This window comes from Armigeres subalbatus, chromosome 3 (genome assembly GCF_024139115.2).
Source record: "Armigeres subalbatus isolate Guangzhou_Male chromosome 3, GZ_Asu_2, whole genome shotgun sequence".
NCBI classification, from domain to species: Eukaryota; Metazoa; Arthropoda; class Insecta; order Diptera; family Culicidae; genus Armigeres; species Armigeres subalbatus.
In genome coordinates, this window is record NC_085141.1 from 133,327,388 (window position 1) to 133,353,111 (window position 25,724).

General features: G+C 40.5%; 1 protein-coding gene and 1 long non-coding RNA gene across 2 annotated transcripts; one reads left to right on the forward strand and one right to left on the reverse strand.

The window, feature by feature from the left end:
* Positions 1–6,856: 6,856 nt before the first annotated feature.
* Positions 6,857–23,871, reverse strand: LOC134224019 (V-type proton ATPase catalytic subunit A). Its single transcript, XM_062703261.1, has 6 exons — positions 23,713–23,871; positions 23,109–23,232; positions 13,611–13,805; positions 12,467–13,550; positions 12,005–12,401; positions 6,857–7,963 (listed from the first exon to the last, which is right to left on the reverse strand). The coding sequence occupies exons 2-6, from the start codon at positions 23,182–23,184 to the stop codon at positions 7,871–7,873; spliced, it is 1,845 nt and encodes a 614-aa protein (XP_062559245.1). The 5' UTR covers positions 23,185–23,232; positions 23,713–23,871; the 3' UTR covers positions 6,857–7,870.
* Positions 7,970–9,357, forward strand: LOC134224021 (uncharacterized). The gene is made up of 2 exons (XR_009982809.1): positions 7,970–8,403; positions 8,518–9,357. It is a non-coding gene; the product is annotated as an uncharacterized LOC134224021 (long non-coding RNA).
* Positions 23,872–25,724: the final 1,853 nt, after the last annotated feature.

Here is a 25,724-nt window from a genome sequence, read left to right on the forward strand (position 1 = left end):
AACCTTTTTGTCTAACCCCTGTAGTTACCCATAAGTAAAATAGTCAAATAAAAGTTAGGACGTTTCTTTGGCTATTTTTCTTTAACCATGTGACCACTAACAAAAATCGATTCACCTCTTGACACATATGGCAATCCGAGCAAAATTCTTTCCCAAGCCCCGAACGAAAAGAGAAAGGAACGAAAAAGAAAAAAAAGAGATTCGAGATCGGAGGAGAAGGTGGTTAACCGTGAGAGGGGAAAGTCGAAAAAAGACAGTGCTCCAGAATAGTAAGGGAATATAGGGCCGCGTGGGCCTCCTGGATACACCGGAGAAGATTGGTGAATCCCGTGTACTGGCCTTCCGGTGAGGACATAATGGTGGTCAACTAGTCGGTCCCGGGTATTACAGTACACCATCCGTGCGGGCCTTTAGAAGCCGTGAAACACCATCCAAGCCGACCATTTCGGCGAATATAACCTCATAATCGGTCCACCCATCCACGTGTCCAACCAAGTTTTCTCCGGGTCAGTCAACCTGCGGATTACAGTCAACCCCTGCTCTGTCACTATCGTCGTACGCCACCCAAAGCTATTCCGGATCAGCAGCCCGCTGAATAGTGTCCATTCAGGTTCATCACCGTCGGTGTGTCTCACCATTGTTCCGGGCATACGAACCCGTGAAACGACTCCGGGGTCCACCCAGGCTGCGCAACCATCTTCGTGTCCAACCTCAAGTTTGTTCCGGGTCAGTCAACCCGCAGAACACTGCCCATCCAGGTTCGCCACCTTTGGAAGAACCAGTCCAAACTGCAGCTTAACCTGCGAACCCGTAAAACCCTGCCATCTTCGTGTCCAACCTCAAGTTTTTCCGGGTCAGTCAACCCGCAGAATACTGCCCATCCAGATTCGCTACCTTCGGGAGGACCAATCCAGACAACAGGACGATCCAACCGGTGAAACGCCTCTGGCGTACATGAAAGCTTCATCACCATCATTGTGTCCAACCTCAAGCCTACTCTAGGCCAGCCAACTAACGCGTAGATCTTCTTCGAAGCACATCCAGGCTACGCAACCATCGTACTAGACCGTTCCGGGCATCCAAACTTGTCACAACCCAAAAGCGCCACGAAAGGTATGTCCCCCGCGTATCCTACTTCATATCGCATGACTACTCTAAAGGTACCCAACGTCATCAAACGGCCGCATCGAACTAACATCCCAAAACTAACGTAACCAATGAACCCACAATAAATGATGTATAAAATGTACAACCTTTACTTTCTGTTTCAAAGCCAAGCCCTCGGTTGCATGTCAGTTCGTCGTCTATCGTTTTGTCCGCTTCCGCTGCGATATGTTTCGTATGATCCCCTTGAGCAAGTGTCTAGCCGACCCTGAGAACCCCAAAAAAGCAAAGAGAGCTAGTCAGGAGGACGTGAGGACGTCCACTAAGCAGGCGTTCGGACGCCGTCAAAGGAGAAAGTTACAACACTTGGAGACGGATTGTGGCAGGGAATCGTACATGCTTTGGAGTCCACAGGATCGGATAGCATTCGCCGCCGTACCAAACTGATGTTCTATAAAACGGTCATAAGACCGATGGTCCTCAGCGAATACGAAACCTAGACAAAGATCGTGGAGAACTAACGACCTCCTCATTAGCCACTGTAAACATAGGTGACAAGATAATTCCGTGGCTCTTGGAAGGTCGGTGGCTAAGCTTCTTAAAAGAGATTTCCACAACTACGAACAAAGGATTACGGATGGGTTGGTTTGAAGCCGATGAGTCGGCATTGGGGTCACCGGGACCGGCTTCACTGTCTCAGACAGCCTCCTGGATATGTGCAGCACCTTCTCGTCCGAAGCAGCCGCGGCATACCCATCCTCGTCCTGTCTGATTCCACCAGTGTCATTTCCACACTCTAGAGCGATAAGCCCAAGCACCTCTGTATCCCTAGCATCTTAGCGAACATGCTACCAAATACGACCTTCACTTGGATTCCTTGCCGGAGTCGGACATCAGGGCCAGCGTTTCACGGCATCCGTCCTGTTGGGTGACGTCCAAACCTGGATAAGGAAAGCCGTAAAACATAATTGGGAAAGCTCCTGGATAGTGACCACGTCCGGATACCTTCGGAAAAATTTGAGCGACCACATCAGCATGAAGATGGAGGCCTATACAAACAAATTTAACCTAAATTGCTTTACGGGCATCCTGAGATCGACCTCGGGAGTAATGTCGTTTTCGGTTATTGCTGGGTCGAACCTAGTTCTGCCCCGGATCCGCTCTAACAGCTGTCAAATCGTTCGGTTATTCGTTCAGGTTGGATCGCGATCCGCACCAGATCCGACCCAAAACGAACGAGGTTCGCTCTGCCGATTTATCGAGATCGAACCTAGGTTCACCAATACATTCGAACACAAACTGTCAACCAGGTGTTTATGTTTACGCTAAAGGAAAATGAAAACATGAAAGACACGGAAGGGTCCGGATGGATATTTGACTTTTAATCGTTTTTGTTTCATTTGTTGAATTTATGAATTTTGTTGCTGTTGAATTTATCAATTTTCTTGCACGTAAAAATGGATTATTTTAATTGTGTGTTGTCTTCAAGTTTCTCTGATGGTGAAATGGATTCAGATACCGACATATTTTTTGCAGATTACTTCAGACGGTAGCTCCGTTATAAACAAAATGATGGTTAAAAATTTTGATGATTTTTATTCACTATTACGTTGTGTATTCGGTTATATGCTTTAGGTATAATTGTTCTCTCAATGCGAAAATAGCGTACCGGAGTATCGGATTATTATTTATACCAAAATGTTCATACCATTATTTTATTCGTTATTGCAGCTCTGTAAATAATTTGTTTAAGGTTAAGGATTTGAAGAATATAAACATAATGTATTAACCCTTTATATGGCAGTGATAATTATATTGCCATCAACAAATGATACGTTTTTCTGATTATTTACAATAGTTTTATTAATTATTCACCTTGCAGAGGGTATATTTGCTACCTAGTAACACTCCAGATGATACTTGGCCAGAAAATAAATTCAAATGTAAATTTAGGAACAGTTTTATACGAATTGAGCATAATTTTAGAGTGGAAGAAGGATTTTTAGTTGTAATTCGTTAAAAAACCGACAAAAACATATTTTACCCCGTTGATATTTATTATGTTGAATCTCCTGTTATGTAGTGGAAAATTATGTAGAGAAAAATTATTTGCCTTTCTTGTATATTTGGTTTTTGCAGTTTTGGCGAAATCGCGGTTTATCCCAAAGGATCCCCTCTTGGGAGGAAAATACAAAAATGTTAGTCAACTAAACGATTTGATTCTTTGTTTTAAAATAAAAGGCCCCAAATCTCAATAAATTGTCTATTGGATTTTTTACAAAGTGTTTCCATATTTTCTTGTTCTATTACATTTGAATGGCATAATTGATATAATTCAAATGTAACACAATCACTGTTATCCAGAACGCCACTTAGAACCAGTATAACAGTTTATCGGGAAACACGGATTGGCTTAATTACCGGAAATGTTCCAGAGCGCCAAAATTCCTTCACGGCAATCTACATTGCCGTCGCCATTCATCACAAGCTTCTAATCACATAAATTTATTGATGGATTAACTGTCATTGTTAAAATAAACAATTAACAGAAGAAAAATCTGACTTCCCCTTTCAATTTATATAATAAGAAACAAAATAACACTAATAACAAAATTCAAAAGATAAAATCTGTATAAAATCTGATAAAATATTTATATTTCTGCCTATCAGCTGGCAGTGCGAATGAATTATTGGCAGTGGCTGATTTTCTACCCGCCGCTTCCACATCCAGGCGCTATCGTATATGCCCAAATAGCCAGCAAGAGTTAACCGCCAGAAATTTGTATGGCGAAAGACATCTAACGCGGCTTTTCTCAAAATTAGGAACTTTTCATGAAAAACTATTTGGTACCGGTTATGAAGGATGGTGTCCGCTACTACGCCTACCAAATATTTTTTCGATGAAGGTGCTTAATTTTGAGAAATCGAACCTTAGATGTTTTTCGCCATACTGATTTCAGAAAGTTAACTCCTCGTGTGCCGCTGTAAGCACGCTCAAAGCAGGCAATGAATTGAAAGCAAAACAGATGATAGGGCTTGAGATCTCACTAACACCATCATACTGACTCGATCCCGATTCGTTTTTCGTTCGGTTATTCAGAGTCGGGGTCGGACCTGACCCAGGTCTAAAACCGAAAACGACATAAAAGTTTATTTTGTTTATTTGTTGTTCAAACCTCATCTGGTAGTGATCTTAATGAGGGTGTAGATGTGGATAAGTCCTTTTGAACATGTCACTGATGACGTACTCAAGAGGACATAAAAACCACATATCTTTTTCAATGAAATATAACATATCTTCTTCTTCTTCTTATTGGCATTATATCCCCACACTGGGACAGAGCCGCCTCGCAGCTTAGTGTTCATTAAGCACTTACACAGTTATTAACCGCGAGGTTTCTAAGCCAGGTTACCATTTTTGCATTCGTATATCATGAGGCTAACACGATGATACTTTTATGCCCAGGGAAGTCGAGACTATTTCCAATCCGAAAATTGCCTAGACCGACACCGGGAATCGAACCCAGCCACCTTCAGCATGGTCTTGCTTTGTAGCCGCGCATCTTACCGCAGGAGGGCCCGTTAATAACATATAGAATACAAAAAAAGTCTCGCTTACTTACATAGGGGAACACACCGCTTTGGCAGGTTTTGTTCTATTATTGGCAGGGGGGTTTTTGCCGACCGAATTTTATGAAATTTGGCCACAATATTCTTTGATATACAAAGAATGTTTAGGCCAAATTTGAGCAAAATCAGTCATAAAAAACCCCCCTGACAATAATAGAACAAAACCTGCCAAAGCCGTCATCCCCCCTAGATGCAACAAACATAAAATTAAAACAATCATAAACAATCAATGGATCTCTCGGTCGTAGAGTAACTGACAGAACGTTAAAGTTCATTTTTTCTAGGATATATGGGGCATCAACCACAGCTAACAATAGTTTCCCAGCAAAAAGTGCTATACTGGACTCTCGTCGATCTCGTCATGATTTGTATTGTAGCGTGCAAAGTGCAACGCGTTTTATACGGAGGCATATTTGCGATGTCAGCCCACGGTAGTAATCTTAAAGCATATCTTGTGAACTTCGCTTGAATGGCTTCAATTCGCCTTATCCAGATATCAGCATATGGGCACCAAACCACACTAGCAGTTTCGAGCGTGGAACGAACGAGCGAATAGTAAAGCGATCGTGAGCAAAACGGTTAAGAAAATTCACGAGTTGATCGCATAATAAATCACAGATTCCTGTTCGCTTTAGCAATAATGCTCGAGTAGTGATCACGGGGCCCTGCTTAGCCGTGCGGTAAGACGCGCGTCATCGGATACGTCGTTAGAAATATCTGGTGATAAATAGGCGACACCGCAAATGAAAATATTTCAAGGGAATTGTCGATTTGTGCTGAAGGTAAAGCTGAACTCAACCGATTAGTAACGGATATCAAAACACCACCACCCCTTTTTCTAATCGAAGTCGCAGGGCTTCGATCACGACGGTAGACGGAAAAACGATCGCCAAAAATCTGTGTCGAGTAAATCTGGTCATTGAGCCACGTTTCAGTGATAACGATAACGTCATAATTAGATTCCGAAACAGCCAGAAAAAAAAATATCAACATTAGTGCGTAGTCCCTCCTTAGCCGTGCGGTACCATGAGGATGGCTGGGTTTGATTCCCGCTGCCGGTCTAGGCAATTTCCGAATTGCAAATTGTCTCGACTTCCCTGGGCATAAAAGTATCATCGTGCTAGCTTCATGATATACGAATGTAAAAATGGTAACCTGGCTTAGAAACCTCGCAGTTAATAACTGTGGAAGTGCTTAATAATCGTTTGGTAGGCTGACAGAAGACTGATCCAATGCTGGCTCGTGTGTGCTAGTCAGTTCAATCGGCCGGCAGACGAAAGAGTTATCTGGACCAGCCAGTTGATTGGGCTGGTGTCCTAAATCCAGTAGATTTGGAGAGTCTTGCGATGTAAAGTGTCCTTCGTCGGAAAGCGTAGGCAGGCGAACCGGAGCCGAAGATGTATCGGAAACAGTTGTTGCGAGCAGCGCGGAGTCGTTCTGGAACGTGTTTACTCGATTGCGGGCAGATGCAGTAACTTGGATAGCTTCGGACGGACATATACTATAGTGAGCTTTACCTGGACCAGTCAGTCGGTTGAGCTGGTGTCCTGAATTTAGTAGAAATGGAGAGTCCGGCAAAATAAAGCGTCCTTCGTCAGGAAGCGGAGGCAGGCGAACCGGAGCCGAATATGTATCGGAAACAGTTGTTGCGAGCAGCGAAGAGTTTCCACAACACGAGGCTTTTGGGCATTCCTTGGTTTCTCCCAGATAATCCGTTCTTACAATTTTAGTAAATTTTTCCCAATGGAAAGCACCGCGGTTGGACCTGAGGGTGTCCAATCCTGCCATGAACGGTACTGGAGCAGGCGAATGAATCACGAATTGCATCAGCTGTTGAGAGAGCCATCCATCGTTCAATCCGCGAAAATCAGACGGCTGCGGTTGGCCGGGCACGTAACTAGAATGTCAGACGAAAATCCGGTGAAAATAATTCTCGAAAACGATCCGAAGGATTAAAATAAGGCGAGGTGCGCAGCAAACAAGGCGGAACGATCGGGTGGCAGACTATTTTCGAATCCTCGACTTTATGTACCGCAGAGGTCACTCCAGCGTTAGTTTAAATAAATAATAATAATTCTATTTTCCTATGGTAAGGCTTTCTCAAAGTATCAAAGCAAAGTCATTATTCCATTTGATGCGGAATGCATTTTTATAGAGGGTTTTATTCTCATATAATTTCTGCTATCTCTCTGACCGGAGCGACACAGTGGTTCCATTTTCACACAAACAAAAATTGTAATAAATTTGTCAACAGTCAATCAATCATCGATTCTCGTTTCCGATCCAACCGATGGAAAAACGACACTACAAAATTAAAAGTAAAACTATATTTACTAAATAATATTTAAACTGATATAACAACTTGATTGCCTTACATCTATAATAAATCTTCTCTTATATCTAATACGATTAGTTAGCGATTTTTAATAAACATACATTAATAGATTTTTAATAACATAATTCAATCGAAAGTTCTTCCTAATTTTCCCCATTAACCGTGGCTTATTTTATTCTATTTATAGTACGTTTCGCGACGTCATGAACTATTTCTAGCTGAGAGTTTTATTTTATAGATCTGTGTCCATTTTGTTTCATTTGAATCCCCTTTGATTATCATCTCTCGTTCGGTTGTTGTTGATGTTAAATATTACCACGTTTATTTCTTTAATCTTATTTCGTTTCGCGATACGAATGCAATCGGAAAACTTCGAAGACAATTTTCGATTAAATGTTATTTCATACGCTAACCTGTCCTACCACAATTGTTTCTGTTCTGCCTTGTTCTGTGCATTATTTGTAGTGTTTCGCCGTTTCTGTTTTAAATGTATATTTTACACTCACTATATGAATTTGCTTCTCCTCAATTTTGCCAATTTATTTGTGTAAATAAATTTTTAAACCTAAATACGCCTGTAAAATGGTGACCTAGAAGCAATCTACTTGATGGATGTCGATTTCTCATGATGCCGAGGAGGGCCCTACATTTTTTCCCCTAGCTGTTATGTTTCTTGTTTATTACTTTGATGTTGGTTTTCTGTTCCTGTTGCACATTTATTTTCTATAGTTGCTGAAAACAATAAAACTGTTTTAAGGAATTTCGGTTTTAATGGGAGCATGCATGTGCGGGCGATTAAATTTAATCCTCCAGGTTGCGGAACGCCTGCTGCAGATCTTCGTACAACTGATCGAAATCGGCCTTGATCTTCGCTTCACCATCCTTCACTGGGTCCTGAGATGGGATGAGGCAGGGAAAAAGGTATTATTTGCTTTTTGCTTCTTTATCGTCCTTTTCGATAACTCAATCAATTGTTACTAATACTACTGTAATATCTCGATTTTATCACCCCCTGGTGGATGTTGGGGACATGAAACAAAAGCGTAATTTTTTATTTTCATTTTTTTTTTATTTGTTTTGCAAGTTTATGCATTCGTAAGGCAAAATGCGTGATCGGTACTCAATATTTCTAGTCGAAAATACTTACAAAAACGTTATAACCCAGGTCGAAAACGTGATAACTTGTTTGGTACCTCGAGGCCATTTGGCATAACGACCATTTGGCATAATCGTTGAAAAGATGTATCAACGACCATTCGGATACCCACATAAAAAAAATAATCGTATGAATGTCTGATTTCCATTTTTAGAAGTATGTATTTCCCCCGAATAAGGTAAAAGAGTAGATGACCCCTTCTTGAAAAGTACACATTTGCCCGGAATAAGGCAAAAGAGTAGATGATTCCTTCTTTAAAACATGCTTTTCCCAGAATAAGGCAAAAGAGTAGATGACCTTCTTTAAAAGTATGCATTTGCCCGGAATAAGACAAAATAATAGATGATCCCTTCTTTAAAAGTACGCATTTGCCCGTAAAAAGACAAAAGAGTAGATGGCCCCTTCTTCAAAAGTACAACTTTTTCCAGAAGAAAACAGAACACTGGATAACCCATTCTTCAAAAGAACGCATTCGTCCGGAAAAGTCGAAGCGTATATGATTTCTTTTCTACGCATACGATCGAAATAAGACAAATGAGCAGATAATTCCATTTTCTATAGCACGCGATTTCTCGCTTAACTTTTCAAAAGGACCTAAGTAACATTTTTTTCATGAATTAATTTGAATAGCGCAATCAACAGAACAACATGAAAGCTTTTGATTGCAGTACTCAAATTAATTCATGAAAAAAATGTCACTTAGGTCCTTTTGAAAAATTAAGCGAGATTTCTCCTTATAACGAAAAAGCATGCATGCATTTGCTTGGAAGAATTCTAATAAGTAGATCTTTTCTCACTTTGAAGCACGCTTTTGAGAAAAAAATAGTACATTATTTCTTTATTTAAATCGATTTAAATCACTTCTTAAAAAGACGCATATGCCCAGAATAAGGCCATAACTCTTGTAAAGCGAGCCTAGAGTTTTTTTATAATTCTTTTAATTTTTCTGCTAAATTGTCATTATGCCAAATGTCCCTAAAATCATTATGACTATTTTTCTTTATTATGCCAAACGGTCGTTATACCAAATGGTCCCTGGCTAGTCAACTCGTTATCCCAAACGAACATTATGCCATTTGGGGTAGCCCCGAAATAATTGTTGTTCTTCACATTTTCTTCAATGGCCTTACACTCTAAATAATCATCACGTCATATTCACGTGAAAAATCACGTAACTGATCTGTCTTGAACAAACGACGATTGTTAAATGACGTTAGTAATGTTCACCTGAAATTCACGTAACTTTTGCTAAAAATCTTGGTGAATATGTTTGTATGTGCTCGTAAACAATTTAAATGAGATTTTGTTAGTGTTATTGCAGCTTCGGCATTTGCGGAAAACCAGCATTGTAAACAATCTTCACGTCAGATTTACCTGAAAACAAATATGGTTCTCATCCATCATACTTTTCACGTGAGAGTGACTTGACACTCACGTAAGAATGAATGACACATAACCTAAACATAATTAGGCTTCGCCGAGATAAGAGATATTTCAGGTGCCACTAGGCGGGAATTTTCCGAACCTGCACCTGCACCTTTTGAAAAAAAAAATATCAACGGAAGTCGGGTGAAATTTATCAGATTCGGTGAAAAGTGATATGGAAAAAGATAAAGCGACATGAAGCCTAGAACTACAGTTTTTCGGTAGCGTCAGTATAAAATTTCTATTCCAGATTTACTATTCCAGAAAAACGAAAATGTGCTATGGATGTGTGATGACTGTTTACGATCATTCCAAAAATAGCGAACCAAACCGAACGACGAAAAGAATGAGGAAATGAATAAACCAACTGACGACCAAAGCTGTATTGAGTACACAGTGGGCCAACTCCAAGCAGAAGTTTCGGAAATTAAACAGTGCATCGCGGGTTTGCTTGATTCGTCCGATCGCAATCTAAACCATTCAGCAACCAATAGTATTCCAATAACTTCTACGCCACAATGTTTTCCATCGGAAAGAACAATATGCAGAAACAATAGATCGCGATTGCTTATTGGTTCGCGTCAAAGAAGTGAGCAGAACATTTCACCTGGAAAATTTTGGATATTTTTAACGAAGGTCGCGAAGCACGTACGAAGCGAAGTTATCCAAGAGATGGTTTCCAGATCGCTAAACTTGCCAGAAGGGCCTGAAGTCGTCAAATTAGTACCACGATGGGGGAGTTCCGAAGATTGGCGTTTTGTTTCATTTAAAGTCGGCGTAGATTGGAGATACAAACAGATGGCACTCGCTGAAACTACATGGCCTGCTGGACTACTGTTCCGGGAATTCGTTCGCTACGGTTCATCTTACTGGGAGCCTTGACCAGCCTTAAATGTTTATATGACCAGTGTTTTAATGTTTTTATGTAAGATTTGTTCATCGTTTTTCACTGTGTTTATTGAAAATGTTTTCATGTTGAAATGTTATTATAAATGTACTGTTTATTTTTTTGTTAATTAGTTTAAGATCATCATTGGGGTCAGATAGACTTGTTGATGTTTTCAATAAAGAAAGATTTCAGTTTTCGAGGGTGAACTTTTTGATTGATTTAACAGCGGAACCAGCAGCAATTTTTGAGAAAGACACTAATTTCATCATTTCTCAACAAATCTGATAAATTTCATTCGACATACGTCAGTAACTTTGATTCCAGCAGTGTTTTTGCGATAACTTCACGTAACTAGTACGTAGAAATCACGTAAGGTTCACCTGATCAAACACGTAACTACTTTCAAACTTCACGTCAAATCCAGTCAAATTCACCTGATAAGTACGTGACTCAACGAAGCTAAATTTTGTTCAGGTTACATGCCATTCAGGTCACTCTTACGTGAAAAGTATGGTGGATGAGAACCACATTTGTTTTCAGGTAAATATGACGTGAAGATTTTTCAGAGTGTACATAAAACTTGGCCATCTTATCAACTTTGTATTCTATTAGCATATCTACAGTTAATAATATTGAAAGCTCCACTACTTGATTGTACCTTGACAGATACGTATTTCGACCTCAACAGTAAGGCCGTCTTTAGTGTCTCGCACTTGACTCGACGGAGTCGATCACCCTACGAGTTTTTTGGTCGCCATAATGCTTCAAAAGATAGCTATTTTTATTGGTAAAATTTTCTTCCGAGCGTTTTTAGCTTGCTGCGCCCACTGTGCAGGATTACGAATTTATGAAAGATTTTGAAAAGTTTCGGCGAATTTTATTTAAAATGTCAAATCTCGCCTGACTTTTGAAAACGTCAAATGTCCAAAGTAGAGGCTCTTTCTAGAGAAAATAGCTTTGTATAGCCTGCTGAAGGGAAAATAGAACAACAAATGCAAAACTAGCACATAGCAATTAGCGAAAGAGAGCGTTATGAAAGAGAATCTCTCATTTGGACATTCGACGTTTTCAAAAATCATGCTGGAAATGTCGTTTGACACAAATACCAGCTCTCGTGCCGCACATCACAAATTCTAGGCAATGTTCTATTAGAAGAATATGTAGAAATATTTAACAAAATTTTCAGCAAAAAAAACTTTCATAATTTTTGCTGAGAGCGCGATAAAAGTTCTTATTATGACATTACTTGGCTATTGACATCCTATTGTTTAGCCCATCGCCAGATCGTAGCCAGGATGTCTCGGGCTATAATTTTTTTTTCATACTGCGTTTCAATTATGACAGTGGGCTATGTCTATTGATGATGATGACACCGCGCTTGTCACCGGCTCGGACATTACCATTCAAAAAATCAAGTATTTCCCCCGATTCCCACAGCAAAATACATCATGATTGTCCCACTTACCTTGAACTTCATGGACGACAACTGGTACAGGATGTTGCCCATCGAGTCACGAATCACGTTCCAGGTGATCTTATTCTCCGACTGCGCGGTGGTTTCCACGGCGTGGCGAGCCATATCGTAGAAGCCGATCATGTTTCGCAACATACCGACCGTCTTGTAGAATGGACAGAACCGATCGTACGCCGAGTACGAATTCTGCTGTAGGAAATCGTCCTTGAGCAGCTTGGCCACCTCAAGTGTGATCTTGTCGGTTTCGGCCAGCGATGCCTTACCGACCAACTGTACGATTTCAGACAGATCTTCTTCCTCCTGCAAGATCTCCTTGACCTTGGTACGCAGTGGGACAAACTCCTGGAAGTTTTTATCGTAGAAGTCGTCCAGCGCACGCATGTATTTACTGTTTATAGGAGAAAAAAATATTATTCTCAAACTTTGCATTAGAACACTTTGAAACAAACTTACCTGTAGGAGATCAACCAGTTGATCGAGGGGAAGTGCTTACGCTGTGCCAGTTTCTTGTCCAGACCCCAGAACACCTGTACGATACCAAGAGTGGCGGATGTGACGGGATCGGAGAAATCACCACCGGGTGGCGATACGGCACCGACAATGGACACAGAGCCCTCACGTTCAGGATTACCCAGACACTTGACACGACCAGCACGCTCGTAGAAGGAGGCCAAACGAGCACCCAGGTAAGCAGGATAACCGGAATCGGCAGGCATTTCAGCGAGACGACCCGAAATTTCACGAAGAGCTTCGGCCCAACGGGAGGTCGAATCAGCCATCATAGATACGTTGTAACCCATATCACGGAAGTATTCGGACAAGGTAATACCGGTGTAGATGGAAGCTTCACGAGCAGCGACAGGCATGTTGGAGGTGTTGGCGACCAGCGCGGTACGCTTCATGATAGACTCGGTAACACCGTCAATTTCAACCGACAGCTCCGGGAAATCACGCAATACTTCAGACATTTCGTTACCACGTTCTCCGCAACCGACGTAGATGATGACATCAGAGTTGGAGTATTTGGACAGGGCCTGTGAGATGACAGTCTTTCCGCAACCGAAAGCACCGGGAATGGCTGTGGTACCTCCCTGGACGCAAGGGAACAGCGAATCCAACACACGCTGACCGGTCAGCAGAGGGTGGTTAGCGGGCAGCTTCTCAGTCACTGGACGTGGCTGACGCACGGGCCACACCTGCAACATAGACCACTTGTTGATTTCTCCGTCGAACTCCGTCTCCAGAATGATGTCATCGACGGTGTAGTTGCCGGCTGGAGCAATGTAACGAACGGTACCCTTGGCACGTGGCGGGACCAATAGTTTGTGCTTGACCAGAGTGTTTTCGTGCACCAAACCATACAGATCTCCTCCGGTGATGTGAGAGCCGACCTTCACGTTCAAGGGATTGAATCCCCAGCTCTGGGTACGCGACAAGCACGGAATGTTGACACCCTTCGGGATATAGATCGAGCTCGTAAGCTCGTTAATATCCTTCAGCGGACGCTGGATACCGTCAAAGATGCTACCCATAATACCTGAAATAATTATTGTTAGAATGTACCATGCAAAAGATAATAGCATTCGGAGAATCTTACCTGGGCCGAGTTCGACGGACAGGGGCTTGCCGGTACGCAGCACCGGATCGCCGACGGTGACACCGGAGGTTTCCTCGTATACCTGGATGGTGGCCATGTCACCTTCCAATCGAATGATCTCACCGACCAGTTCGTAGTAACCGACGCGGACCAACTCGTACATAGCCGAACCGGACATCCGCTCGGCCGTGACGACTGTGAAAGAGAGAAAAAAAAATGTTTTAGATTAAAAGTGAAAAAACAAGATCGTTGAAACAAGTTTGTTAGTATGACAAGTATGACCGTTCATCAACGAAAAATTCATTCTCAGTGCAAAACGTAAACAAACCCGTTGGCTCTCCCACACTAAAATCCAAGATAGCTGAATCGTTAATTTGGCAGATTGGAACACCTAGTGTTCACCACGGTATCTAACAGATCAACCAAGGTTTATGCAATGTCTTCATCATCGGCATATACTCAATCCAGTCCAATAGGCACATGCGCATCATGTAAATCTAATTTTCTCGAATATGTGATGTTCAAGGTACCCCAAAACCTTCCCAAGTACAACCCAAAGTATCTACCGGACAACCAAGGCTTTTTGCAATGTCCTCAACATCGATATGTACACAACCTGGTTCAATTAGCATTTGCGCACCATGCAAATCCAATTTTCTTGAATTCGAGATGTTCAAGGTACTCCAAAACATTCTCGAGTTCAGCTCAAGGTATATCCCAGGTCATTCAATTAAAGATTTTACAATGTTCTTATCTTTGGCATATATTCTACATATCCAATTGGAATAATGTATACCCAATTTTCTATAATACGAGGTGTTCATGCGGTACTACAAAACGTTTTAGAGTTCGGATTGTGTAGGATCAGCTTTCTTTTACTTCTATCTTCCTCGACATTTGTTGGATGACTGATTTGCAATTCTATTTTTCTGACGTTTAATGCTACGTTTTTCTATGTTTAATACTATCGACGCTCTATCCATCACTACATGTACCACATCCAGGGAAAAAAGCATAGGATCCTAATTTCCATGAACATAAGATGTCCAAGGGGTCTCCAGTTAGCATTGCGAGCATAGTCGTAGGATTACCAATCCGGAGATGATGAGTTAGATCCGGTCCGGTTTGGATGTTTTCGGGTAGGAAACATTCTAGATTTCCTGGGCATAGCGTTTCCTTTGTACTTTTGTTTATGTCTTTATTATCGAGACTTTCGGCCCAAGGACCTTTGTACTGGCCTCACAAGATATGTATCTTGCATTGGCGGGTATAGAAAAGCTTTCAATTAGTTAAGATCAAGATATCTACTAGATGCACAATAACTAAGGAGGTGTTTGTGTCGAGCAATCTGGTTGCGAACTGTTTTTTAGGCGTATAACGGCTTGGATGATTACATCAAACAGTACGATTTCTAGGATATTTTAGACAACCCTAAAGGCCTGCAATAATGGCCAGACAAGTGATGATTGAAGTCATATAAGCTAAATGGATTCACCGGGATATCATATCTATCATCATTCATAAGTTGGATCATTGGATATATCAAAGTCATTTTGAAAAGATGTAATACCTTATACAGTCGGTATCGATATGTGCAACAGAAGTTCCTAGAAAATTGTTCGAAAGGACAATCAAAGTAACCGTGAACATATTTTAGTATGGCATCATTTGTTTCAACGATTCGATATCGAGTCTTAGAACACCAACTCATGTATAGTCCACTGTAGCTTGTAAAAGATTCAAGTGATATCCTTCCAGCTCGGTGGAACTGCTGGAATGTTTGATGATGCACGGATATATCATATAGGACTTGGTTGATCGAATAGATGGCATGTTCGAAACTCCAGGAAGTTTTGTAGAAGTAAAGTTCATACCGAAGGAATTTTTCGAACTCCAAGGCGTTTTTGGGAACCGAAAAGGCTTGTAGTAGCTTGTAGAAGTAATGAGTGAAATCCTATCGGCTCAATAGACCTGCTGGGATGTTCAATGATGCACGGATCAGTGGCGTCTGGTCGGCCTGTTCAACCTGTTCATTGCACAGGTTGGCAAACTAATGAAGATTATATTTTGCTCTTGTGTTCAAAAACATAGTTGCACTGGTTGACAGAAAACAGAGCTGTTGCAACAACTACGTTCAATTTTGTTTCTGAACCAGTCCACACATTTGAATTATAGGCTATTAGGTAGCCATCCTTTTTGTATTCAGGCGTTTGGTGTTGAAGCATGTAGAACACGAAGCGATGCAGCAAACCTTGCAACGAAACGGCGTCGCAGTTCGTTCAAGTTTACGACGTGAACGAAGGAGAAAATATGAGAGAGAATGTTGAGGAAATTTGTCTCTCTGTTTGTCTGTTTGGGAACGAACCGCTGCAACACACTGCGAGCATAATATCGACGCCTTCTCACATTTCGTTGCAACTCGTTCAACTTCAAATTTGAACGAGCAAAAGACAGATTCTTCTGTCGCTTCAACTAATATGGAATGCGCGGAATACAAAACTACACATGATACGGATGTCAGTAGTAACAACAGTACATATTTGACTTAGTCCGTGGGGAGCAGCTTGGTTCAGCATAGTTATTTGAACGTAGTTGATTAATTGTCTTCAGCATATTACGTGGCCGAGTTGTCACTAGCACTGCTCTTCTATTTCAATACTGTTTGTTCAAGTTCATACATTTCGAGGATGTCTCTGCATGTGGAACATTGTTTTACTAATAATCTGCAATAAAATTGTATATTGTTTAATATGTGGCTCAAATATAGGTGTAAAGATCTGCATAACCTCACTTTTTCAATGAAAATTTAATCGATTGCATTATGCTTTTCTATTGCTAACGGCCAACAACGAAAAGTGAGCTTTATAAAGATATTTTTCCGATGGTCACTGGTGGCGCCAGTGCCAGTCATAGTTATTTGGTAGGGTACCACTTGGTGCAAGAACGTTACCTTTGGAAACAAAGAGTGCTAGCGCCCCACCTCTTAAACCACTAGTGTACAACACTAACGAAAAAACCTCATACGAGCAAGCCTGCACGGGCGTTTCAGGACCGCGCACGTGCTTAAGGGTTAATAAGAATGTTATTTGATTAATGAACATTTTTGAACAGGTTCCCAATTATTCCACGCGACGCCCCTGGCACGGATACATCGTTCTTGACTTGGTTGATCGGGTAGATTACATGTTCTGAACTGTTTAGAACTCAAGAACATTTTGGAGGAACGAAAAGGCCTGTAGTTGCGTGTAAAAGTAATGAGTGAAATCCAATCGTCTCAATGAACCTCCTAAGATGTTCAACGATGCACAAATACGTCGTTCGGGGCTTGGTAGATCGGGTATTTCAAAAGTTCTGAACTTCAGGACGTTTTGGAGACCCTGAAATAGTTTACGTTTATTCAAAACTCGATCAATTTATGTTATATGACCACATAGATATTTTTGAACATATCAGCTTAGGACATTTTGTTTGTAGACATATTTCCTGATATATTCGAGGATATGTACTCCAGAACAGTTTGGACGGCCAAGAGCATCCGAAAAAGTACTTCAACGATTTTTCAGTTATATCAGAACGTCAGATAACAATGTAATCCTTTGTTACGTGAGAATTTATTTGTGAACCCTTATCCATTTTACTGAACGTAGTGTTCGTTACTGTCCCTGTTGAGTCGGTCGTGTTGACAGTTTGAAAGTTAATTTCACGAGTGGAAACAACACGGGCGTATTAGAAAAACGGTTTAGCCGTTCTAATGCGATATAAACACTGAAGTTGTGATTGTCTAGTTTAAGCATTGTAAAGAAAATAACATCTAATTAGAATAATAAATTTCAGCTTTGTAGCATGTGACAAATTCAACATCTGTGTGATTTATTTGTCCTGCTGTAAGAACAGTGCCCGTCGCTATTGCTTTCAACATCCTTCGTCCTGAAGTAATTAAGTACAAACAAACTCGCCTCTTGTGACTTTTATTTCAATGGGGGGAAATCGGTGGAGAAAATCCTCTCTCGTTAGTTACGGCCTTATTACCGCTAGTGCTTGAAATATTTGGTCAAAAACTAACCCAAGTTACTAAATTAATGATTTCGTGTGTGTTACTTCTACGTGAAGTTCATTGTAACCCAAGTTATTTTATTTTAAAAGCTTAGTCTCTAAAAAAAATGATTAAATTTTCTTGTTCATAAAACGGAATAATTTTGTTGACGAAATCGGACCGTGATAAAATCGGAACATTCTCCTTCTTCTTCTTATAGGCATTACATCCCCACTGGGACATTGCCGCCTTGCAGCTAAGTCTTCATTCAGCACTTTCACAATTATTATTCACATTATTATTATTATTCACAATAGGTTTCTATAAGCCAAGTTAACATTTTTGCATTCGTATATCATGAGGCTACCACGATGATAATTTCATTCCAGGGGAAGTCGAGACAATTTCCAATCTAAAAATTGCCTAGACCGGCACCGGGAATCGAACAAGGCCACTCTCAGCATGGTCTTGTTTTGTAGCCGCGCGTCTTACCGCTAGGTTAAGGAGGGCCCCTAATTGATCTTTGGATCCATTCAAATATGATACATAATTATTGCAGTCCAAAGACCCAAATTGGATATGTTATCGCCACATATTTTAGGTCTTCCAAGAATTTCCTGAAGTTTAGGCTTTCACACCCTTCATTATTGGCTTGGCGGCAGTTTTATTAAACAGAAGAATGTATCGTGCTACAATTGTCACAAGATCTGCCATTACGCGGTGAATTGCCCGGAGAAACATGGGGTACCAAAGAGCAAAACATGTCGGCAAATGTTAAGGGTGTTGTTAACTTGGATTGCCTTGAAGGCCCGATAGACGTACAGGATGTGTTTAGAAGTACCAGAGCTGGCAGCTAAAAAAGCAGAACAAAATTTCGGTGATCGGCAGAACAAAATTTCGGTTACCGGCCGATCGTTCTGATTACTGAAGAAAACACGTCTGGACGCGATCTCTGATCTTTCTACGTCCAAAACAAAACACGAACAAATCTACACTCAAAAGAGACTTTTTAGTGACTAGGCCGGAAAAAGTGACCAAGTCACTAAAAAGTGACCCGCTACCAGACCTGTTAAAGCGCTATATGGTCTGAAGCATTCCAGTCGTATTTATTTATTTAAGGCCTACATCAACAGACTACCTATGTCCTAATGATGGTGATAAAAAAAATATAAGTATACATATCGTCAAAAACTTAGAAAAAAATGGACACAAACACTAAAACAGCTATCTATTGCGATGTGAAAAATTCTTTAAATCTTCGACGCTCTTCGACGCAGCGTCTGACGAGGCAGGTTGAAGTCGAATATTGTAGAAACCCTGTTGAATATACGCTGTAATCCTTCAATACTACCGTTCATACTGTAGTTAGTCCGACGAAATGGCATTCTTAACATAGCGTTATTGCGAAGTGTTCTCGGCTGTACGTTAATATTTATCTGTTCCAAAATATCACTACAATCTATTCGGCCTTGCAAAACGTCTGCAACAAGTACAGCTCGAGCGGTGTTACGGCGTTCTCTTTAGCGGCTCCAGATCGATAAGCCGACAGCGGCTTTCATAACTTGGCAGGCGTAATGGATCTCCACGGTAGTCTACGCAGAGCAAATCGTAGGAAGCGTCGTTGCACGGACTCAACTCGTTCGGCACCGTTCGTATAATTGGGATTCCAAACGGCGGAGCAATACTCCAGTATCGACCGCACCAGTGAACAATACAATACGTTGCACCAATTGGTAAAGGATTCTAACTGACGTTGAAGGAAATAGCAATCATTGATGGATTGGATTTGCAAGAACATTTTCAGGTCATCAGCATACGATAGGCGGGGAACTTCAAGTACAAAATTCACGTCATTGAAATATAGTAGGAAGACTAACGGACCCAAATGACTTCCTTGAGGTATTCCCGATGAAGCCACGAAGGAATCAGATCTGCAGTCGCCGATAGCAACCGTTAGGTGGCGGCCGGATAGATATGATCGGAACCATTCCAAAAGAGTGCCATTTACTCCTAACTTGTCTAATTTGGCGATAGCGATGCAGTGGTTTAACTTATCAAAAGCAGCTGACAGATCTGTGTAGATGACATCTGTTTGAGCTTGGAACAACCAACAATTGAATAAGGCGCTTTGCGAGTTTGGGCTAGAACAATCCAAGGTGGATCCTTGTCTGTATTACATGCACGATGGAAAAACAATGTTGTTCGTGACAATATATATAGATGACATCCTAATTTTTACAAACAATTCAAAACTGAACAAACGGTTGAAGAAATTCCTTGTTCACGGTGAAAACATGAAAAGCTGCAATCCTGTCTCTACTCCATTTGAACCAAGCGATCGTTTGGACAAGTCAATGTCACCACAAAACGCGGAAGAGGCTGAGGTTATGAAGAATGTTCCCTGCAATGAAGCGGTTGGAAGTCTACAATACATCGCACAATAACCGCGTCCTGATATCGCCTATGCAGTTAACCAGTAGAGCAGTAATCCAGGACACCGGCACTACACTCTAAAAAATCATCACGTCATATTCACGTGAAAAATCACGTAACTGATCTGTTTTGAACAAACGACGATTGTTACGTGACGTTAGTAATGCTCACCAGAAATTCACGTAACTTTTACTAAAAATGTTGGTGAATATGACTGTATATCCACGTAAACAATTTAAGTGAGATTGTGTTAGTGTGATTGCAGCTTCGGCATTTGCGGAAGACCTGCATTGTAAACAAGAATGAATGGTACATAACCTAAACATAATGAGACTTCGCGGGCGGAGGTAAGTGATATTCCAGGTGCATCTAGGCGGATATTTTCCGTGCCTGCATTTCTCCTCTTTGGAAAAAAAGCAACGGAGGTTGGATAAAATTTATTAGATTCGTTGAAAAATGATGTGAAAGAAAAGGAAGCTGCATGGAAGTCTAGAGCTACAGTTTTCCGGTCGCGTTAGTATAAAATTTATAGTCTACACTAATAAAAATCCACACATTTTTATTGGCAAAAATCTAAAGAAATTTACAAATAAATTTTATGTTTGCGTTAATAAACACCCGCTATAGGAGAATCCACATAAAGGTTATTAGTTAATAACGGTTATGTGTATTTCCACATATATGCTATGCGAATTCACATAGCCGTTATGTGGGAAATGCTATAGTCAAAATTTATGTGTGCCACACATAATGGATATGATTGGATTTTTGTCAGTGTAGGTTCCACTACTTTTTGGTTAATTAACAGCGGCAATATTAGCAGTTTTCGAGCAAGCAACTGGTTTCAAATTATCAGCGATTCTCATTGACATCATTTCTCAACAAATCTGATAGATTTCATTCAACATCCGCCGATAACTTTGTTTTTTCTTCAACAGTGTTTCTGCGATAACTCCAAAGCGCAATCACAAAATAACGGCATTCCCTGTATCAATGCATCAACAACGCGAAAAAGAGTTCCCGTTTATGAGCAGTCCCTGTTCATTTTTTGCATTATATCCCAAATCACTATATTGCAATACATTTCAAAACATATAGTGGTTACCGGCTGTCTTGTAGCTTTCACTAAAATTTCACGTAACCGGTACGTACAAATCACGTCAGGTTCACCTGATCAAACACGTAACTTCTTTCAAGCTTCACGTCATTTGTACTGGAAGATCCAGTCAGAGTCACCGGATAAATCACGTAACTCAAGGAAACTAAATTTTGTTCAGGTTACTTGTCATTCAGGTCATTCTTACGTGAAAAGTAGTAGTAACCACATTTGTTTTCAGGTAAATATGACGTGAAGATTTTTCAGAGTGTAGGAAACAGAGAAGAGAATTTCTAGAGATTTCTAGTAAGCATAGCAACGAGAAAATTATTGACACACGACGATCAACAACGGGCTATGCATTCATACTCCAAGGCGGCGCCGGTTTTTGGAATATGAAAAAACAGCCAACTGTAGCTTTGTCATTGATTGTGATTTGTGATTGAGATTTGTTAATGATTTTTCCTACACTGGTTCAACCTGCAGTTATCTCCTTGGTAAACCATCCTTAGAATTATGCTATCCAGAAAAAGTGTCTTATTATATATAATAAGTATAACAATTTCCTGAATAAAATGTGCTTAGCGCTCTCTACGACTTACGTAGAAAGCGTACTTTATATGAGTTTAAGTAATCAGCATAGGTCCCTTCATTCAAGGGGAAACTTGCTCTGTAAAAAACCCTAATTGGCATTCTATGAACATAACGAGGGAACGATAATAAATCTGAAAGCTTCTGGGGTTTTCAAGTGCTGCCTATAAAAGATGCCCGGCATAAGTGAATGATGCTGTAGCTAACCAGGCAATCATGAACAGTTCTTAAAGGAAAGTAAATACTATTCAAAATTGTAAATTTCGTAACTTCAGAATAAAAATCAATGATAAGAGAAAACAATAACAATTTAATAAATATTTTTGTGACCCATTCATAAATCTCCATTTATTTTCTATGAACCATCCATTAGGCACACGAAGAAAACAAAATTTGCGAGACATCACATGAGACATGGTTAGTGTTGGTGATAGAAACACGGCGTCACCCACCATCCAAGCATTTACTTTCAGCCCGTACAATAAAATACCAGTTTGAAAACATGACATCAAGAATCGCATATCTATACGTTGGTATGTGCCGCTTCACAACCGCTATTAATCAATGTAGCATAGCTGAGAATATGAATATCACTCTACTATCGCTGTCGGGACGGAGACGTAACAATAGGATAAGTGTACCGGTTTTGAACTTGTCATAAGACGAGTTCGTACAATTCCAATTAATTCCACCACCTGATTGTACCTTTGACATCTGTACCTGTCTAAAGGCTCAACATAATTTTCCTATCAATTTTGAACATTAATGGCCCGTATTCATATTTGCTAATTTCATAACATTCACTCAATTTTTTGGTAATAGGAAATACACACTCAGTTTTCATTCAGTTTGAAAATATCTGATCCGTAAATATTATACGGCGAAGGGAATTCATTCACATTTATATACTTTATCTAAAAAATAATCCATAGGTATGAAACCTATCTTATAATCGAGGACAAGGATTGAAAAACACAAAAAGAAATTACGTAATTGGTGTACCGTCCCATACTGAATGCAATTTAAAACAATTCAGAACTGCAATCATATATTTTGAAACATTAGAAATTGTGCAACACACATTTTTCAGTTTGAGTTAATTACCCAAAGCAACATTTTTTCCTAGCAGCATTTCATGATTACAGAAAAGGATCGAAAATAGGAGCAACGGTCATCACTGAAAATGACCCTACATAATTTTGCGCATGAGACACATACACATATAAGTCATGTGACTAGTTTCTTTGCATTGTCGGATTTTGGGATTGAAACAAAATTATCAGAAAATGAAGCTGGAAAATATGACAAAGTAATTAATAATCCGGGTTAAGGCAACGAAACTTACCGGGACCGGACACGGCGAACACGTATCCGAATTTGGACTCGCGGTCCTCATCGGAGATCTTCTTCAGGGTGGACATTGTCTCGACGATTCGTTCCTTCTGCTCCGCTTTCTGCTCTTAGGGGCTCTGCAAATAGAAACGACAAAATAATCACTATTAATTCTAGTCAAAATTAATCTACTTAATGAACTACTACTCTTTAGACAATCACTAGTACTGGAATTTCATCTCTTATATCTTTGCAAAACACTCCCAATCAGGTGGTAGAGGTCATGTGACTCAAGTCTAAATTGTTGCCTTTTTACCCAACCTTTAGCACTTTTTGATTATTAAATTGCAAGACTTTCCAACTTACGTGGATTCTACTTAAATTTTATTAAAGTTATCCACTTTTTAAAACCAAAACATTAAATTTTGATGATTTTAAATCGAAGACACTACAGAATCGACCACTTTTGACACACGAAGCCACCCGAGCTAAAAATCGATCTCGGGATTCGAAAATTCTGCTCCTATCAGTTTTACGCTCAGAAATTCTAGGATTTACTCCGCCCGATGAACTATCCACGGCAGCAACCCTCCGGATCGCCGGAATAAAACACTTACGCAGTTGTCGAGAGTGTTGGAAAAATGCAAACGCCACACAACCGAGCGAAGCAAAATGGTATCACAAGACTGACTGGCTGATGAGCAGACTGGCCAATCTGTGCACTTCGGAGGGAATGAAAATTTTCTGAACGGTGACACCAACACAGTTGAAGATCACGGGACAGGCGAACGAACACATGCATGTTTGGGTTTTTTTTATGGGGTTGGCAGCCATGAAAGTTGACAATATAGGCCTTTTCATGTGACGTGACACTGCCGATCGGCAGTCTCAAGCTAACCTCGAGACTGAACTTGAGACGCGCGCAAAATTTGTGTTGTAAATATTAGCAACCCTATAACCAGAGACCGGCGGAGTGAAAAACTGTCGAAATGGCAACGTATGAAAATGCATGAAATCGTGAAAATGATACTGGCAGCACTTGAACTTTTTGCTTGCTTCTTATGGGTGCAAAAAGTAAACAAGTCGAAATGGAACCGCTTTTGACGGTTCGATTGGAAACAAGATGGCGTCTTCGCCGATCTCTTATTCTAGTATTTCTAGTAAATATTTATTGCGCAGATTCCGTCTTATTAGACTCCTGCGCGAAAATTATTTGCGTGAATATTTTCCCCGTGTGCAATAAATATTCTTCCCTTATATATAAAACTAGTTTATTTGTGGACGCAGTAGCGCCCGTGGCAAGTGTTTTGACGTAGGACTACGTCTGTGTTTTCTATATTGGGGTACACTTTACGATTGCGAAAATCGGGGACCGTCACGAAAATATGATAGACTTTAAACTTTAATATCTAAGCCGTTTCTCGATGGATTTTCATTTTTTTTTGGACTATTCGATCAAGGATGAGTCAACGCTTCTTTGCATTTATTTGAAAATACTGATTTTTTACTATTTATTATTGATAATTTATAAAAAGTTTAGAAACAGGCACACTAACCAATCACGTACATGCATCACTAGCACAGACATCAAAAATCAATCACTTGCGGGTTAGGATCTAATCCTCAGTTTTAACAAGATTTTACGCATAGCAGACGCATCAAAGCAATCGTAGCGGAATGGACACAGCATCACGGTGGCGCTAATAACATTTTCAAAGAAAATCCATCGCATTGGTGGTGGTGCTCGATGTGGTGCTGCAGATCATTCAACCTCAACGAACCAGAATTTCATATGAAGAAAAGGTTGACCATAAAAATAGCACTGTGGCGATCCCGCACCGCCAGTGCCGATGCTGAAAATTTATTACAAATTGTGGTGTCAGTTAGTTGGAAAGGAACATTGGGAAAAAAAATTGGTTCTTCTCATTTTTCAACATTTTATGAGAAGAAAGAGTTAATTGCAAAAATGGACTGTTTCGGTGGCATCGGGTTTGGCGTGGTAGCTTGGTTGCTGTTAGTGATTCCATCCATTAAAATTCACTGTATCATCTCCCTACGACGCGCTATCAAATTCGCTATTTACGATTGAGTTTTGCCCTTTGAAGAATGTTTATTTCGGATAGTCGGATCAACCTTCTTTTGTATAAAATCAATGAAGACGCCACCTCAGTGGAAACTTTCTACAGCAACCACCCATCGGTGAACGTCGCTCGGACAGACAGATGCCAAGAGATAATGTTTGGTAATATGGAGAAACTTCGCCTTGAATGAAATTTCTGCTGTTATTCCTCGTAACAATACGCATCTAAGATAAACAACATCTCATAACCAAATTCAGAATTGAGAAAATTTTATAGAATTGTCATTCATAGAATTTGTCATTCTGCATTGTCGGGCCCGTTGTCTGCGGAATCCAGATCGAAATGGCTCGGGCGCGCTGAAAAGCAGCTTTCTTATATCTAATGAAGTAATTCCATTAGCCCCGCCCCTTCATTAATCGTTATGAGTGCACATTATATTTACACCCATATCAGCTCACAAAGGGGCGGGGCTAACGGGCTTAATTTATTAAATACAAGAAAGCTGCTGTTCTGCGCGCGCGCGCCGGTTGTATACCAGGAGCTCAGTT